The sequence below is a fragment of the Gopherus evgoodei genome, chromosome 7 (genome assembly GCF_007399415.2).
Source record: "Gopherus evgoodei ecotype Sinaloan lineage chromosome 7, rGopEvg1_v1.p, whole genome shotgun sequence".
In the NCBI taxonomy this organism is placed as follows: domain Eukaryota; kingdom Metazoa; phylum Chordata; order Testudines; family Testudinidae; genus Gopherus; species Gopherus evgoodei.
Genome location: NC_044328.1, coordinates 14833750 through 14850709, shown reverse-complemented (window position 1 = coordinate 14850709; position 16960 = coordinate 14833750). Strand labels below are relative to the sequence as shown.

General features: G+C 39.3%; 1 protein-coding gene across 1 annotated transcript in view; it reads right to left on the bottom strand.

The window, feature by feature from the left end:
* The window catches only part of CCDC172 (coiled-coil domain containing 172), a 33676-nt gene extending 21239 nt beyond the window's left edge, over window positions 1-12437 (bottom strand). The window contains exons 1-6 of the mRNA XM_030571323.1: window positions 12359-12437; window positions 10693-10778; window positions 6998-7114; window positions 5768-5933; window positions 4700-4801; window positions 1763-1865 (exon numbers count right to left, since the gene is read on the bottom strand). Of these exons, the coding sequence (XP_030427183.1) occupies window positions 1763-1865; window positions 4700-4801; window positions 5768-5933; window positions 6998-7114; window positions 10693-10778; window positions 12359-12437 (653 nt within the window). The remainder of the gene's footprint in view (window positions 1-1762; window positions 1866-4699; window positions 4802-5767; window positions 5934-6997; window positions 7115-10692; window positions 10779-12358) is intronic.
* Between the last annotated feature and the right edge of the window lie 4523 nt (window positions 12438-16960).

Here is a 16960-nt window from a genome sequence, read left to right as displayed (position 1 = left end):
CTGGAAACTGTTTTAATTGAAAGTGTATAGCTGCAATCTTTCAGTTTTCAGCTGAAAAGTCAAATTTCCATGGAAGATTTAGATGATGACAAATGTTACTTGATTTTCATCAAAAATTTCCATGGGGAAAAGAAAACTTCAGATGACTTCTGCTATGAAGAAGTCTTTTCCTTTGCTTGGTTCAAGGCCAGCTCCAGCTTTTTTGCCGCCCCAAGCAGTGAAGGACCCATCGCTGAATTGCCACTGAAGAAGAGGTGCTGCCCCAATACCGGATGGAGCGCCACTCCTTTCTATTGGCCACCCCAGGCACCTGCTTTCTTCACTGGTGCCTGGAACCAGCCCTGGCTTGGTTAAAGAGTTCTTACATCCAAGGACAATTTCACCAACCTCAGAAAACAGGATATTAACATGTCTTCAGTATTTTTGTATTGAAAAGTTATGGATTCTCCTTGAAAGAGATTTCAGAATTTACATTTGTATAGAAGGGGAAATGTCACATTTAGGCAAACTAAGATAGATGTCAATTTCCAGGACTGGGAAGTCCTTTTTTGTTTGTTTGTTTTTGGTTTTCAGAAAGTGAGTAAGATGGAAGATCAAGTACTCACATAGAGCAGAGACTGAGTCCATGGTCCTGCATTTTACTTATGTCCATGAGAGAACTAGCCATACGGGGTTGCTGATGCACCTTTTATGCACCAGAGGAGTGACTCCACAGTAGCTTCATTTGAAGACAATCACACTTGGGGAGGGTGGGAGTGATCAGAGAAAGTAGATCAGATCTAAATGTATGTGAATCCAGTGTCCTCAGATCACTGCACAATGGGTCACAATGGGTGCAGAGGGACTAGGATCACCATTCCATTCTGTAGGCTGAAACAGCACAGCAGGCAAGGCAGCACCCCCCCCCTTCCCTTTGAAGTGTGATGATCAGGTGGAGTTCGAAGCTGCTGTGGGCATTGCGCTAGTCTCTCCTTTTTAGGGGGGCTGGGAAGGAATTTTTCCCTCACCGCTATATTGGCTTCAGTGGAGTGGGGGGGGTTCGCCTTCCCCACAGCGGGTATCAGGGAAGGCCTATTATGGTGAGTAGAAAAGGTGGTAGGCTATATGTCACAACTTATTTTGTAAGTGTGAGGCAGATGTCCAGTGCAGGTATTCGATAGGGAAGACATCCAGTGACCAGATAAATGGCCTGGTAAAGGACATAAAAAGGAAGTGCTGGTTAAAGGAACGGAACGGGGCAGGGAGTTTGGGGCTCCTATGGTTGGAACGGCAGGGAGCCAACCCCCTTTTCTTATAGCCCACCTCAACCTTCTTGTGAGGAGGGAGGGTGGATGGTATGGTCCTGGCAAAGGATGTGCTGGAGAGATCTGGCTGGAAAAAGAGGAGGAGCTGGTGGAAGCCTCCCGAGTAATTACGAATAAATGGGGTTACCTGCACTGTACACTTTTATCTGCTGAGTAGTCCCGGACATCTAATAATAAAGTTGCGGCCTGATTAAATACATATCAAGTGTCTCCTGTCCTTTTTTTGGTATAGCCAGACAATAAGGAGCAAAGTCTTTTACTTAACTGGATGTCATAAGTAAGGGCAACAGGATTTGTTCTGTAACACACACTAATTTTTTTGGACTTCAAAGGGAATACTATGCAGAAAAAGCTAAAATTAAGCCTAGTGTAGCTACCATGATGTTACAGCAATGGTCCAAAATCATAAAGGCAAAGTTTAATTTTGAAAACTAAACTATACAACTGATGATCATTACCTTAAACATTCAATGTCAGTCTGAGGCTTTTCACTAACTTTGACTTTTTCTGCTTCTAAACATTTTGTAATGTCTTCAGCTTCACGTAGTTGTTCTTCAGTATCTAAAAGTAAAATAACAATGTCCTTACTAATATATATTAATCATCTGTATTCACATACAGCCTGCATTTTATAAGTTCACACGTTCTAATTATTGTGGAAATTGCTGTGAATGTGACTTTATTAGATCACAGTACATAAATTAAAATATTTTACAGTTATAGTTACCATGCAACTGTAATCTTTCAATCAATTGCAAAATCTGCAGGATGCTTATAGTATCTGTACATTAAAATTTTAACCTCATAAAGAACAATTTATGGCATTTCTTTCCTAGTTCAACTACTATTACATATGTATTATTTAAACAATATACATACGTTCTGGTTATTTCCATTTTATACCCAAAGTTTTGTAGATTTAATAAAAATAAAAGATTGGCTTTATTATACTATTTTAGCCAAATCTCAGAACCAGTACTTCATCCTCATTCTCCTTGACATGTCAGCTGCCTTTGACACAGTCAACTGTTTTTTTTCTTTTCTTTCCATAACTCTCTTGTCTCCTGATTTTCCTCCTACTCTACACCTACACACTAATCTCATCTGTAAACACAAATTCAACCATCTCTATGTTGATGACTGTCAGATCTATCTTTTGGCTCTAGGCCTATCTCCCTTTGTCCAAACTAAAATCTTGGCCCGTCTCTCTGACACATGCTCACCGATGTCTAGTCATTAGCTCAAGATGACCATGGCTAAAACTCAGCTTCTTATCTCCTGCCCATTCCCCCAAGCCTTCCTCAATACCTGTTTTCTCAATCACTGTGGACAATACAGCCATCCTTCCTGTCACTCAGACCCATGTCATGGGCATCATCTTTGACTTGGACTTCTTTGTAGGTCCTCACCTCCAGGCTGACTAAATATTGCTGATTCTTTCAGATTTTTCTCTGGCCTTGACAAATGTAGTCTTGCCCTGCTTGTATCCCTTCCAAATGCTGCTGCCAAGTTCATTTTTCTGTCCTGTCACTTTGATCCTATCACTCCTGTCTTTTCATCCCTCTCCTGGCTCCCCCTTCTCTATTACATGAAACAGAAGATGCCTGTCTTCATTTTCAAGGCCCTTCATGGCCTGTCACCACCCTAGTTCTCTCTCATTCAGTATTGAGATGTTGACTCCCACCTCCAGTCGGCCCATGATGCCATCACCCACTTGTACAATTTTTAAACAAGCCCTTCAAGGAACTGCATGTGATAAGGAATGGAGATGGGAGGGGCAAATCTACCATTTGCAAATCTACATCATTATCTTCCTCCAAAACCCTCCTTAAAACTCAACAAAGATAGCTTGAGAAACAGTACTAGTGAAGCTGCGGCAGCATGGTTGGTGACTGCTCGAGTATGTATGCAGGGTTCTGGCAGGCAGGCATAGCCTGTGCAGACACCAGTGCTGCTGCTGTTACTCAAACTAGCTTTGATTTCATATATGTCTGTATATACTTCAGTCACACCTCTGCATGGCAGAATACAAATACTCTTATGTTGTAAGTTCTTTGGGACAGACATCATCTCTTAGTTCTGAATTTGCACAGCACTTACCACAGTGGCCTCCCTAGTCTATAGTACAGTAAATAATTATGATGGTGAATGGACAGCAGTGTTAAACAAAATGGGACAAAAGTTGGACCCAGTGAACTCTGCACTATTTGAAGTGTCACACAAATAAATCCATTTTATTACTAGATCCTTGTATATAATAATCTAGATGATGGGCTATCAAGAGGTGTCACAGTATATATGGATCAGAGCTGTATTTCAAACACAAGTATTTTGGAGAGAGATTGTTTCAGTATTATGAAGAGAGAAAAGGTGAAAAGGAAGGTGAGGTTGGGGAAAGGAATGATGGAAACAGGAACTGAAAGGAAATGAGGGAAAGGGTAGATAACTAAATTACTATCAATCTATCCATAAATGATAAAAATAGTCTAGAAATGAGTGACACTACTGGTTCAATTTTATAAGCATCTTTGTCTTTTATGGCCCCTATCCTGATTCCACAGAAGACAATGGTAACACCTACTGTTTTGACTTCAGTGAGAGCAGGTTCAGACCCCAGATTATCCTGAGTTAGCCGATGCTCCTGCTTTATTTTATTTCAGATATGCACCACTGGCATACTGACAAAAACTTTTACTTTGTCACCTTTTGTTGGTTCTTTTGTAAATCAAGTCACATGCATATATATTTCTCATGTCCTCATTCTAAATCAGTGCTGTATTATATATGAAAAGATTAGCAGGATAAACAGCTCCTCATTAAAGCTAGATGGACAATGGCTTTTTTTGGTTTTCAAGAAGAAGTTTTCAGTCAAACCAAAAATGACATTTAAAAAAATGGTTTGGTGAATCTAAGTTTGAAAATGTTTATAATGTATGGGTTTTACCCCAGTGATAAGGGCGCTCACCTGGGATGTGGGAGACCTAGGTTCAATTCTTCCCACTGCCTGATGTGGAGAAGAGATGTTAGTTGGGGTCTCCCACATTTCAGAAGAGTAGTGCACTACTATCACTGGGCTATGAACATTCTAGTATGCGTCTTTTTCAGTCTCTTCTCTTGAAGCTGTGTTCTACTTCTAAAAAATTGTCATTGGAGCATGGAGTTGGGTATCCCGCCTCCCCAGGTGAGTCCCTAAATACCAAGCTATACATCCATTCTAACTCTTTCCCTATCCATTGTCATTCTAAGTAACAATTCATATCTTTCATTAAGACAATGAATAGTCATTGGGACATTCTTACTTCTGTGAAAAATGTCTGAGGGGAACTATTTGTCAAATATGTTTGTCAAATCACAAATGATTATCATAATAAGTGATTATCAAACACATTAAATACCTTTGAGTTTGCTCTGGAGAGTAAATAAATCCTGCTTTAATTCATTCTTCTGCAGCTGGAGTGCATTTAACTGAGCATTTTCACGTTCCATTGACTCCATTTCTAAGAAGAAATATATTTTAAGTTAAAATATATTACAGTTTTAATCTTCATGGTATAATCTTAAATACTCTTTAATTACTTCTAACCATTTTCGGGTATTCTAAAAGGACATTAGGCTAAAAATACATTTAGCCTGGTGTACAAGAAATTATATATGGACAACTATTAGAATTATCTGTATCTACAAACAGGGAATACAAGGAACAGGTGCATGATGAATTAAGTCTGTCAAGTCAAATTGTCTGGAGAGTGAATTTTTTTACCCCTGTTGGCTATTCATGTTGCTAGGACTCTGGACTTTATTGCCAGATGGATGAGTTGAGTTCACCTGGAGAAATAGGAACTGAAACGGTCCAAGTAGCCATTGCCTTTGTTACTAGTGTAGTCTATGGCTAGCACAAAGAATGACTGCCCAGTCAGCAAGGAAGAGGAACAAGAAATGCCATGGTTAGACTACCTGCTATGATAATCTTATATTCTGTACTTTAGCTCAAAAGGTCATAGGATCCTGTTTCAGACAATAACTATAAAGCACCAATCCCGTGAGGTACCTGTGCATGTAACTTCCACTGAATTTAGAAGGGCTTGTAGGACTCAAAGCTTAGGTGTTCAATAATCATTGAGGGCTTAATTGTGGTCCATGTAACACTGTAATGCAATGTGCACCCCCCTATGCCTCTGTGTTGGCTATGACCTCCTGGACAGCTGTGCAGGAGTAGATGCAGGGACCGCAGAGCTTGTACTTCCCCGCATAGCACAAATGAGTGGGAGAGAGTGTACTGGGCAATATAGCCACATCAACAAACTGCCCCTTATTCAGGGCAGATCATGATCTCACAATCTAGCCCTACGAGAAGTATCCAGCTAGGAAGGCAATCAGTTTTAAACTATTGCTTTACTCAGTTAAGTTTTAGTCATTTGTATTCTCTAGCAGTCCAAGATAAAATAGTTTAACATAAGACGTACCATTTTTCAAAATATTTGCCTTAGTTTCTAAGTCACGTATTTCAGTCTTGGCTTTTTTTCTAATCAAAAGCTCTCTGTTACATGTTAGTCCATACTCATTGTTAAAATCTGTGATTTCCTTAATAAAATTCTCCTCTTCTTCAATCATTTTCCTTTTTGTATCTGACTAGAAAGGTGGAAAGAAAATACACAGAGGAAAATAGAATCTTTGTTAAAATAATCAAGCTGAAATACAGTTTTACCCTCTTATAACTATGTAAAATCAGTATGTATTCTATTTGTAACCTGGAAAAACAGGGAAATGATCTAGATCTCCATCATTACTTCTGTTGCATTAATCTTACTGTTTCGCTCCTGTGACAAAATGAAAGGAGCATGTTCTATAATAATAGTGCTGTGTCATTAGTGTTAGAGGCCACATTATGCTATCAATTTTTAAGCATGTGTTGAAATCAATGGAGAGTTTTGCTTAAAATCAATGGCACAAAGTGGTCATTCTTTTTGGTTCTTTAAATTGCTCATTAAGGGTGAAATTCACTCCTCTGCAGAAGTTCAGGACAAGGCCACTGCACTATTTAAGCTCCCAAAATATAGCCTAAGAGAGCTGATCCTGTTAGGGAATATGGGGTTTCTCAGTGCCTTTTAGAGTAGGTCCCAAATTTAAAATATTTGTTTTTTAAATAAAAACTTTCATTTATAGAAAAATACATTCATAAAGTCAATGACAAGATTAAATTCTATTCAAAGCTCTTGAATACTAATTTAAATAAAAAGTGATTTCCCTTGTAAACAAGAAAAGATAACCTGATAAATCTGATTGGATACAACTGATACAGTTGATAGCAAATTCACATTCCATCAGAGGACAGCAATTTTGCGTTTATAGCTAAGTAGCATTAATGTAATAATATTTACAGTATTCCTTATTCTGTCCATTTCAGTTGTCTTTATAATTTAGACTACGCTAGGCACTGCAGTAATACTAAATTATAAAGACAACAGAAAAGTTTTTAAAGGTAATCCATCAAGTAGATTATCTAAAATCACAGATTAAAATTTGGAGTGAGATTCTGAATTTCTTTGTGTTTTAATTTGTTAGAACCAAAACAAATTTTAATCATTCAGATTTTCATAATTAGTGTCCAGTTTTTTTCTAAATATAAAACTGACTGTAGTCATACAGTATTTTGTAAAACTGAGCTCTCCTAAATAGTATAGCTGGAAACATACAAAGATTTTGAGAAAAATACTCCTTTGATTCATAAGTTCAACTTTCTTTTTCTCTAAGATGTCTTCACGGTTCTTCAAAAGCTGTAAGTAGAAGAGCTTTTCAGACAGCTGTTGAACCTTCAAAGAGAACAAAAGATTATAGGTGATAAAAATAAGTACACATGATGTATAGGTTTTGCACATAAAAAGCCTTATCCAGAAAAAAAATAGTCTGCATAGCTGCTGGACCATGGAAGCTTAATGGGTCTCCTTTTCTCATTAGCTTCAATCTAATCACAATTCTTTGCAGCAGTATCCCCTCTTCAGAGGCTAAGATCAGTGCTGTTCCCAATATAGAGAACTGAGTCCTTAACTCTCATTTTTAACCAGAAAATGTTTCATCTGGAATGGAGAGAGACTCAACAGAGCATACAGTCTTTTAGATTGCTTAACATAGTGGTGAGTTTTTCTTCATCTAACCAGATATCATCAAGTCAGGCATAGATTAACTTCAAAGGGACAAAAATCCAAAGTTATTGTGCTCTTCTCTGAATGTCTGTGGTTAGCCATAGAGAACTATTTATGCTATGCCTCTTCTACTACAGACGATGAAGTAGGAATTGATGGTCTCATACATTTTCCCAGTATAACTGTGAGAACTATCAGCCAGGGAAGGGTAATGAAGGGACCAAGCTTTGGGCTGAAGACAGTTCTACTATAAAACGCCAAATAAACTAAAAACCTTCCTTCTGCACACATTTGTATTTTCAGATTTAATTTTTTTAAACAGTACTTCAACTGATGAGGTAGGCTCTCAACTAATTTGTGCATACCACTCAAGGAGAATTCTTCATGATTTTGTGGCACAACCATGGTTGGAGGTTTACAACTAAGCAAGCATAGAGGAACAGAATATGATAAGATACAAGAGCAGATAAGTAGGGAGCAACTAAGTTATTGAAGGATTTTAAAGGCAAGCACCAGAAGCATCTGATGTGATGGTGAGTGGGAACCAATGAAGGGACTCAAAGAGAGGGTTGAAACGATCAAAACACTGGTTAAGGAAAGTGATCTTAGCAGTGTTTTGAACTGATGACAAGGGAGCAAAGCGGCTGTCAGGAAGCCCACGGAGGATGAGATTGCACTAGTCAAGAGGAAATACGGTGAGAGTCTATATGGTAGGTTTAGTGGTGTGGATGGCAAGAAAAGGCCAAATATTAGAGATATTATGGAAGAAGCAGCAACAAGATTTGGAAACTGTCTACATATGCGAGTTGAGAGAGGGTACAGTCAAGTTGATATGCCTGAATAACAAAGAGAATGGTGATAGTATCAATAGTAATGAAGCTTAGGCAAAATTAGGAGAATTTGGAAAAGAAAACAATGGGCCAGATTTTCTCCTCACATACCAACCATATTTTAGTGAAGGTGCCAAGGAGCTTGTTCCTCCAATATCAAGAGCTTTGGGATAATTTATTGTTACGTGCTGATTCAAAGGAAGTTACTAATATTGTGCTTCTGTATTTATATTACTGAATATAACCAGGCTTTCTTTGGCCTCAAAGTGCCTTCATAATCTATTACTTTACAATAATTTTTTGTAAAGAAATCATTGTGCCATGAAAGGCAAAATGCTATAAATCAAGTTCTAATTACATGCTAGCTGTTTTTACAGAACAGAAAAAAAAATATTTCCTAGGAGCGTTCTCTTGACCACAAGCAGTCTCTGTGAAATAGATGTCAAAACATTTTTGAACTCTAAGGCTCATCTGCTTATTCAGGCTTGGGTTGAGATGGGGCGGGGGGAGAGGGAAGAAATGACATACAGTTATTTGGAGGAGGACTTTAGTATTATATTATTACTTAGAATTAATTGTAGAATTGTAGAATAAGCTAAATTTTAGATATTGAAAAATAATTGACAATGTAAGTAATCTCACTAGTCAATTTGTAATCTTTGTATTGAAATATTATTTGATTGAAATAATGCATTTTTGCATTTCCTTTATTGCCTTCATCATTTCCTTTTGATAAATGAATCAATTTCAAACTAAACAAGCAAATAAAATCTACTGTTGTACACATTGGTAAGAATATAATTAATTAATATATAAAAGACACTGGAATCAATTAGGAATGCATCTTCACCTTTCTCCACTAGTCATGTACAGCAATTGTTTTACTTTTGAGTCCTCTGTCACCTACCATACAAACCACAATTATAAACTAGAATGAATCAATATGAAATTAGGGGTATACAAATAAAATTGTGATTCTCATAAGTTAATTTTATAAGCAGGACTACAGGGGGTTGGTTACCTAGCAAATATCAAACATTCCAACCTTGTATTGATTAAAGACCAGTTCCTATTGTAGATCCATATTGGGTTCTGATCTTTGAAACATTTATGCATATTAGTTTCATTGAAGTCAATCGGGCATGACATGCATATGTGTAACTGTTTGCCAAATCAAGGTCTAAATTTGTAACTAGTAAACATTTCTAAACAAGTATGTGGATTCTTCCCCCCCCCAACATACCTTAATCTATTTTAGGGGGTTTTATAGCACCTGTCACAGTAGCATTGAAGTGCATACCACTGGCAAACCACACAACAGCCTATATTTTTGGAGATATGGGTATTGCCACCAAACCATTCATTCACCTTACCAAATGAATTAGTAGTATAATAAGTGTTGGTAAAAATAGGAGTCTGGCAAGGGGCACAAAGCACAATCCAGAAGATTGCAAGATTTATCTGTAACCTATTTCTGTTATTTTATAGGTAAAATACTAGAGATAACATAGGCCTGACTCTAAAAGGAGCCTCTGTCTGCTTGCTTACTATGCAGCTACAATTTTGTGGGTGCAGATATTTAAGAGCACATTTAGACCTCATTTGCAGGCACAAACAAGTGGGTTTCTTACATCAGTTTCACCCACAATTATTAGTACTGACAAAACTGAGAGTATAAAAAGGGAGTACATGTCTCAAAACAAGGCTCCACATCTACTATATGGAAAAAGAAATTAGAAAATGTAAAAGTGAGTGGCTGGGCACTAACTGGTCTGGCTAGAAAGGTGGTTCTGTCTACAGTGGCACTAGCCAAACTATAAGTGCAATCTTTGTACATGCTAGACAGTGAGTAACACAAATAGAATTACTGATGTGTGGATGAAGTGGGAACTCTTAAGGCCTGATCCAAAGCTCACTAAAGTCAATTCTGGGACTCTCTTAATTTACTTCAGTGCACACTAGGTAAGGCCGTTATTGAATGGAAGTGGGCAGTGAAGCGTGTGTGTGAACAAACTCCATGTATCTTAGAGTGTTAATAAAGGAGAAGGAAGGAGAGTTCTACCTTCTACATCAAGACCCCAAGCTTGTAAAAATAACCAGATTGGTATACCCCTGAGCCCATATGGAATCCTACTGAGGCCCCTGGGGCTCCCTGCAATCTCAGGGGTCAGTCTGAATGGTGAGTCTTGTAGGACTGGGATCAAAATGGCAGGCCGATGTTCTTGTGAAGTGTTCAGATACTATGGCGATGAGCATTATAGAAATGCATACAAATACATACATAAAGCAAACACTATGATAATTTAATATAAACACTACATGAAGTATACTGCTTCAAAGTGTTCATGAATAATGTATTAAAATAAGAGCCATTTATCTATAACAATAATTAACATATTATAAGTAGTACTACTCTACCTTAGTTTCTAATTTTATTTTTGCTTCATTCAGCTCTTCTGTTATTTGCTTAATTTTTTCATGACTTCTGTTTATGTCTAATTTAACTGCAATACAAAAGGAACCTTTAAACACATGAAATCAATTGGTGAAAGTGAGATTCTTTTAACAATTTGTTGCTTGCAGATAGAGTGGTGTAGAAAGATGACTTCAGTAGAGACATATAATTGCTAGACTTCTAATCACATTGGTTTTCCTATAACAGCTACTGTCACTGTCATCAGTTACTAGAAGCGGAAATTGACATTCAATTGCAAACAAACAAGTGCCTAATTACTACTTTAGTGTGGACAAACATGACATTTGCATAGATAATTCAGATAGCTAGCTTTGGAAATTTGATTTAAAGTAAGGGTCACCTGTTTTACTGTATAGTAAAGTACCTTGTTGACACTCTGCTATACCATGACCAAGGGATTATAACAACAGGCAAGGAGACAAGATACAGGGGTTCTGTTTCTAAATCTGCTGGCGGTTTTCTATGTAATCTTGGACAAACTTCCTAAAGTTCCCACTGCACTTCAGGCAATTACATTTTCTGAAAGCAGATTTTGTAGAGTTCAAACTACAGGTCTAGACTGCAGTATTGCCAGAACCAAGCATTCAGAAAATCATGACTTAGCCCCCCCAATATTATGAGGTCAGCTTAAAAATCATGAGATTAAAAAAAATAGTAGATCCTTTTTATTCACCTTCTGGTTTAGAGCCTTTGGGTTTGTTTTTTATCTTTCCTCCACCATCGGGAGGATAGAAATGTACTCTTATTAAAAAAAAAAAAAAAAAAAGAGTGAGTGAGCACAGAGATTTGCTTGTAATAACATGATTCCAGGAACTGGGGCTTTAAGAATAACAACAAATACCATGAATCTCATGATAAAAAAATTAAATGTCGGCAAGGCTGTGCGTGAGGATGATACAAGCCTGACCCTGCTATATTCACACACAGGAGAAGGGAGATAGGCTCTTTCAAAGCCAGCCCACATGTCTATTGCAGGGCTGCCCTGAGTCCTTATGGAATTCACTAGAACTATTGAAACAGGAGATGGTGAGGAAGACAGGAACTCGAGTTATTGGGCTCAGTACAAGAGTGACAGGGTAACTCTCTAGCCTGTGTTATACAGGTGAGACTAAATACTCTGGAGGTCCCTTCAGGCCTTATAATCTAGGAGTCGATATACTCCAGGGGAAAGGCTCAGTCAGCATTTACTGACTTTGCTTGAAAACACCATCCCTACCACAAGATGGAGGAAAAACCTCACTGCCATTCAGGGTTCTCTGGGAACCATGGAGTTGTGTGACCCAGGGGCGGCTCCAGGCACCAGCACGCCAAGTGCGTGCCTGGGGCGGCAAGCCACGGGGGGCACTCTGCCGGTTGCTGCGAGGGCGGCAGGCAGGTTGCCTTCGGCGGCATGCCTGTGGAGGGTCCACTGGTCCCGTGGCTTCGGCGGACCTCCCACAGGCTGCCGCCAAATTCGCGGGACCAGGGACCTCCCGCAGGCAGGCCGCTGAAGGCAGCCTGCCTGCAGTGCTTGGGGTGGCAAAATATCTAGAGCCGCCCCTGGTGTGACCACAGGCACCCCGGCCATCCTCGCTGCATCAGGCACAAGATGGCGGCCGTGTGGCTGACCTTGGTGCATGAGGCGCCGCTTCTCCTCCGCTTGCTGCTCTGTGAGGAGAATTTGCTGGAACAGGGAGTCCAGGCTCATTTCTGTCTCCTGGGGTGAAGGAGGGGGCAGGAGTTGGGGTTATTTCCCTGTCCCTGGGAGACTTATTCACCACTTCAGAGGCCCCTCACAGGGGGGTAGGGAGCTCTTCACTAAACCTGACTCCTCTCCCTCTGGCAGCAGCCTTGTGCTCAGTCCCTCACACCTACCCCTCCTCCCGCCTGGCCACCTCAGTTCCTGCCTCTCTACCTCCCGACCAGTGTCTGGAGGAACAGTCCCTCCGCAGGGGTGTGTGCAGCCGAGGAGAAGCCCCAGAACCAGCCCGTGAGGCAGGGAAGCCTGAGGTTAGAGCAGAGGAAGGAAGCTGGGTTGAGGGGTCGGAAAAGATGATCTCAGCAGTAGAAGAGGCTGGTGGTTTTGGGCGGTAGCAGAGGGAACAGGGATTGGATGGAGAGAGCATGGGAGGTAGCAGGGGGGTCTGCTGGTGGAGAAGATTGGATTGGAGTGGGGCAGGGATAATCTTAATACATAGAGGAAGGGGTGGTAGTCCTCGTTGTACAATGTTTCAGAGTTAACGGGATGAAACAACTTCAGCAAAATGTTATATTATAGTCAAGCTACTGTTGAACAAAATAAGGCTCTGATGAAACTTGAAAACATGCAACTGACCCATCTTATATAAAACTGAAATGATTTTATTTTTAAATTGGCACAAAGTGAAACAGAGAGAAGAGTTCACAAAGATGAATTTAGGAAAGTGTTTTAGTAGTGAAGCTTCCTAACCAAAGGCCAAAGGAAAAATGGAAACTATTAGTGAAATGGGGAACTGTTGACTATTCAGATAGCTATTTCTTACCTGAGCCTGTGAGTGAACAAGTCATGTTATAAAAATTAAAGAAAACGAACTACAATATCTTGGGATAAAGGCAAAAATAAAATGAAAACCAGTCTTTGAAGTTTTCAAGACTTTACTGCTATGGTTGCAACAGGGGCTTTCATGTTTCAAACTGTGAGAAAGCTGCTGTATGCCAGGATGGTGTTCTGTGTCACATATTAGAAGAGCTGCTCTTTGTGGCAGGGCTCCAGTCTCAAATTATGGGAAAGGAACTGTTCTTCATAATAGAGGAAGCCAGAATCCAATTATAGTGCATTTCTCAATGTCTGAGGATGCCCAGTGAGCCCTTTTACAGCTCTGGTAAAGAAGTCTTGAAATTCAGGATGGGGGAAGTGAAATAATCTTTAGAGTTCAGCTTGGTAGCTGTGATTTGGGCCTCAGTTCTGCAAACATGCACATGCATAACTACACATAGTAGTCTCATTGAGTTCAGTGAGACTACTCATGTGTAAAGTTAAATACGTATGTAAATTCTTGCAGGGTCAAAACTAAATGTTAATGCATTCCTGTTTAACTAGAGCCATGCAAAGAATAAGACCTTTTGTAAATTGTTGGCTTTTTCCTACGGTGGTTTTAATTTTATTTTGTAGGTCATATCAGTGCATCCTAATCTTAATCTATATCTGTATCTTAATCATCATGCCCTAATCAGGTCATGTCTTTTTAATGTACTTCAGAATTAGTAATTGCCTTTTGTAATCAAGGTGCTGTGACAGTAGTAAAGTTTTCTCTACAAACTCTAATTTGTGTAAGAAGGGGGTGGGGAGAGAGATTTTGTTACTAAGTGGAGCTAAGCATAAGAACACTTTTCAATTTAAAAAGAACAGGAGTACTTGTGGCACCTTAGAGACTAACAAATTCATTTGAGCATAAGCTTTTGTGGGCTACAACCCACTTCATCGGATGCATAGACTGGAACGTACAGCAAGAAGATATTTATACATACAGAGAACATGAAAAGGTGGAAGTAGCCATACCAACTGTGAGAGGCCAATAGAAGGTGTCAGATTACTTAACATGGTCATCTTGTTTATCACTTCAAAAGTTTTTTTTCTCCTGCTGATGTTCCAGTCTATGCATCCGATGAAGTGGGCTGTAGCCCACGAAAGCTTATGCTCAAATAAATTTATTAGTCTCTAAGATGCCACAAGTACTCCTGTTCTTTTTTGCGGATACAGACTAACATGGCTGCTACTCTGAAACTTGTCAATTTAAATGCATGTATTTTTAAATTTATGTGTCAGATTTTTTCAAAATTTAGTGTCAGATTTTTTCAAAAACAATATAATTTTGATAGCCTGAAATATAAATTTGAAACCTCTTCCCCCTGCTATCCTCTAAATATTTAGAAATATTTATAAATTAAAAAAAAATTAATGGAACCTTCAGGATGTACATGAACTCTGAGTAGCTCTTATTCTCTTCTCCCTTGTTTATTGTTCTTATTCAACGCAGAATGTCTAAAATTAGGTACTGATCTTGTGTATATTTAAGCATGTTCATAACTTTTAAAAAAAGGGGGAGGATGGGTTGGGATTTTTGCTTTTCTCAATCTTCCACACTGTGGACCCCTCTTTTTCTTCGTAACAGAAGTCTCGAACACAGCCACACAGAGATGCCAGAGTCTTTGGCCTTTAAAAATATTTTCTATCCAACCAAACGTGACATGAGAAATGCCTTGCCTTTCATGCTAAGATGCTGTGGGACACAGAATGTGGGTCATTCTCCCTGTCTTGATTGTTTTATGGCAATCTGCTTGGACAGAGTTCACCTCTGGGAAGAAGGGGGCCATAGGCAGCTGTGAAATGTCTAAAGCACCAATCCTGTGTTTGCACACAGTAACATGGACTTTCACCTATGAGAGGAGTTCCACTGAAGGCAATGGGATACCTCCTGGGCACAGGGAGATTGGGACCAGAAAAAAAACACCACTACACAGTCACTAGCAAAAGGAAGACTCCTTCTCAGAATCAGGAGCAATGTTTGTAGCTGTATAACCCAGACTACAGAGGTACTATTGGTTAAAAGATAACAGTCAGCTGAATGGCTGGATACAACTCATGCAGTCATCAGATCCTTTTGTGTTAAGATTTATGTAGACATTTACTCATTAATCAGTCATTTAAACCAAAATGGCTTCTCCTGAGCTATTAATCTGGTTTAATGGGTAAATTCAGAGACTTCATATGCACAGTAGAATAGTGTGCTACACATTTTGGTATAGGAAAAAGCTACAAGAAGGTGCACATTGGTAGCCTCGTGATGCCTCTAGTGCCTTGTGAGTCATGAACCTGTTAAATGTCATTTTAAGAGAAATAACCTTTGTAGAAAACTATTTTTGGTGGGAGTAAAAGGAAAATAAGGCTGTAGTAGAACTAAGTTAGGTAATATGGCCTCCCTCTAAAAATAACAGTAGAAAGATCGAAAATACAGAAACAGGGAATAGTTTATAAATACATTTCTTCTCCTATTTTGAATACATTTAATGTTTGTTTTTTCCTAGCCATTTTTCTCTTGTTTACCTGTAGGATTTGGACTGCCTGTCCCTCTTCTGATTACCCATCAAGTCCAGCTGTCCATTCAGCAATATCAAAGGTACAGCTAATATTCTTAAAACACTCTTGAAAGAAACAGAATACTGAATAATTTCAATATGAAACCAAAGTGCATGAAAGTGGCTGGAGGTCAACAAAGTGCTATTGAAATAGGTGCTTGGCATTGTGGGGGCAGGGGAAAGTTTTTATTCAAGTGCTTCTCTCCCCCTAAACTGCCTCACTTCAATCCCATGCTGACTACTTCTTTTTGTCTACTTCACTCTTCCCCTCCCATTTAACAGAATAGGTCAAATTCTTCTTTGTGGTAATTTCCACTTACTTTATTTTGTGTTTGTTTTCAGTGATGAAGTCCCTGCAGGGAGTTGGTGCTCAAGTGTGACATTATAAAAAATGTGGTTTTGAACAAGAAGAGCCTGATTCTGATCTCACTTAACTAAATTTTAACCCGGCATAACTAACTCCATGACTTCAGTGGAATCAGTTCTGATTTGCACCAATGTGGGATCAAACTCAGTGTTTTGGCATAAATGAAATAAAAATTAAAAAACAAAAACAAAAATTCAAATTAATTTTACATTGAGCCATTCTAAACAGGAACATCAACTAAGTTACACTTATGACTGCATTGTTACAACAGAAAAAACATCAGATAGTAAAACAGATCTCTCATCAATGGTGATGGCCTATAAAAGGATGATTGACTAAAATAGATATATCACAGGGTTTCCAAGCCCAGCAAATGACATCAGTTCTGGCACAGGGAAACTGGACCTATGTTCCCACTTTGGGCAGTTAAGAAGGCAGGGCACCACTTGGGGCTATAAAGGAGTCAGGGAGTCAGACAGAGAGAGAGACCTGATGAATCAAGTGGGAGCTGCTGGAGACCAGAGGGCTGGAGGACCTGGCATAGAGTTACTGGGGAGTTGGAGGAAACTGAGGCAGGTGCACTTTTTGTGCTGCAGCCTGCTGAAAACAGGTGCTGTAGGGCAGTGGTTCTTAAACATATTTGATTGTGCCACCCTTCTTTGTGTCTAGTAGTTTACGTGCCTCTTTCCCCCAGGCATCTGGCCAGCAGCCAGCGCTCAGTTCTCAAGGCAGAGCAGAGAGCAGCAGCT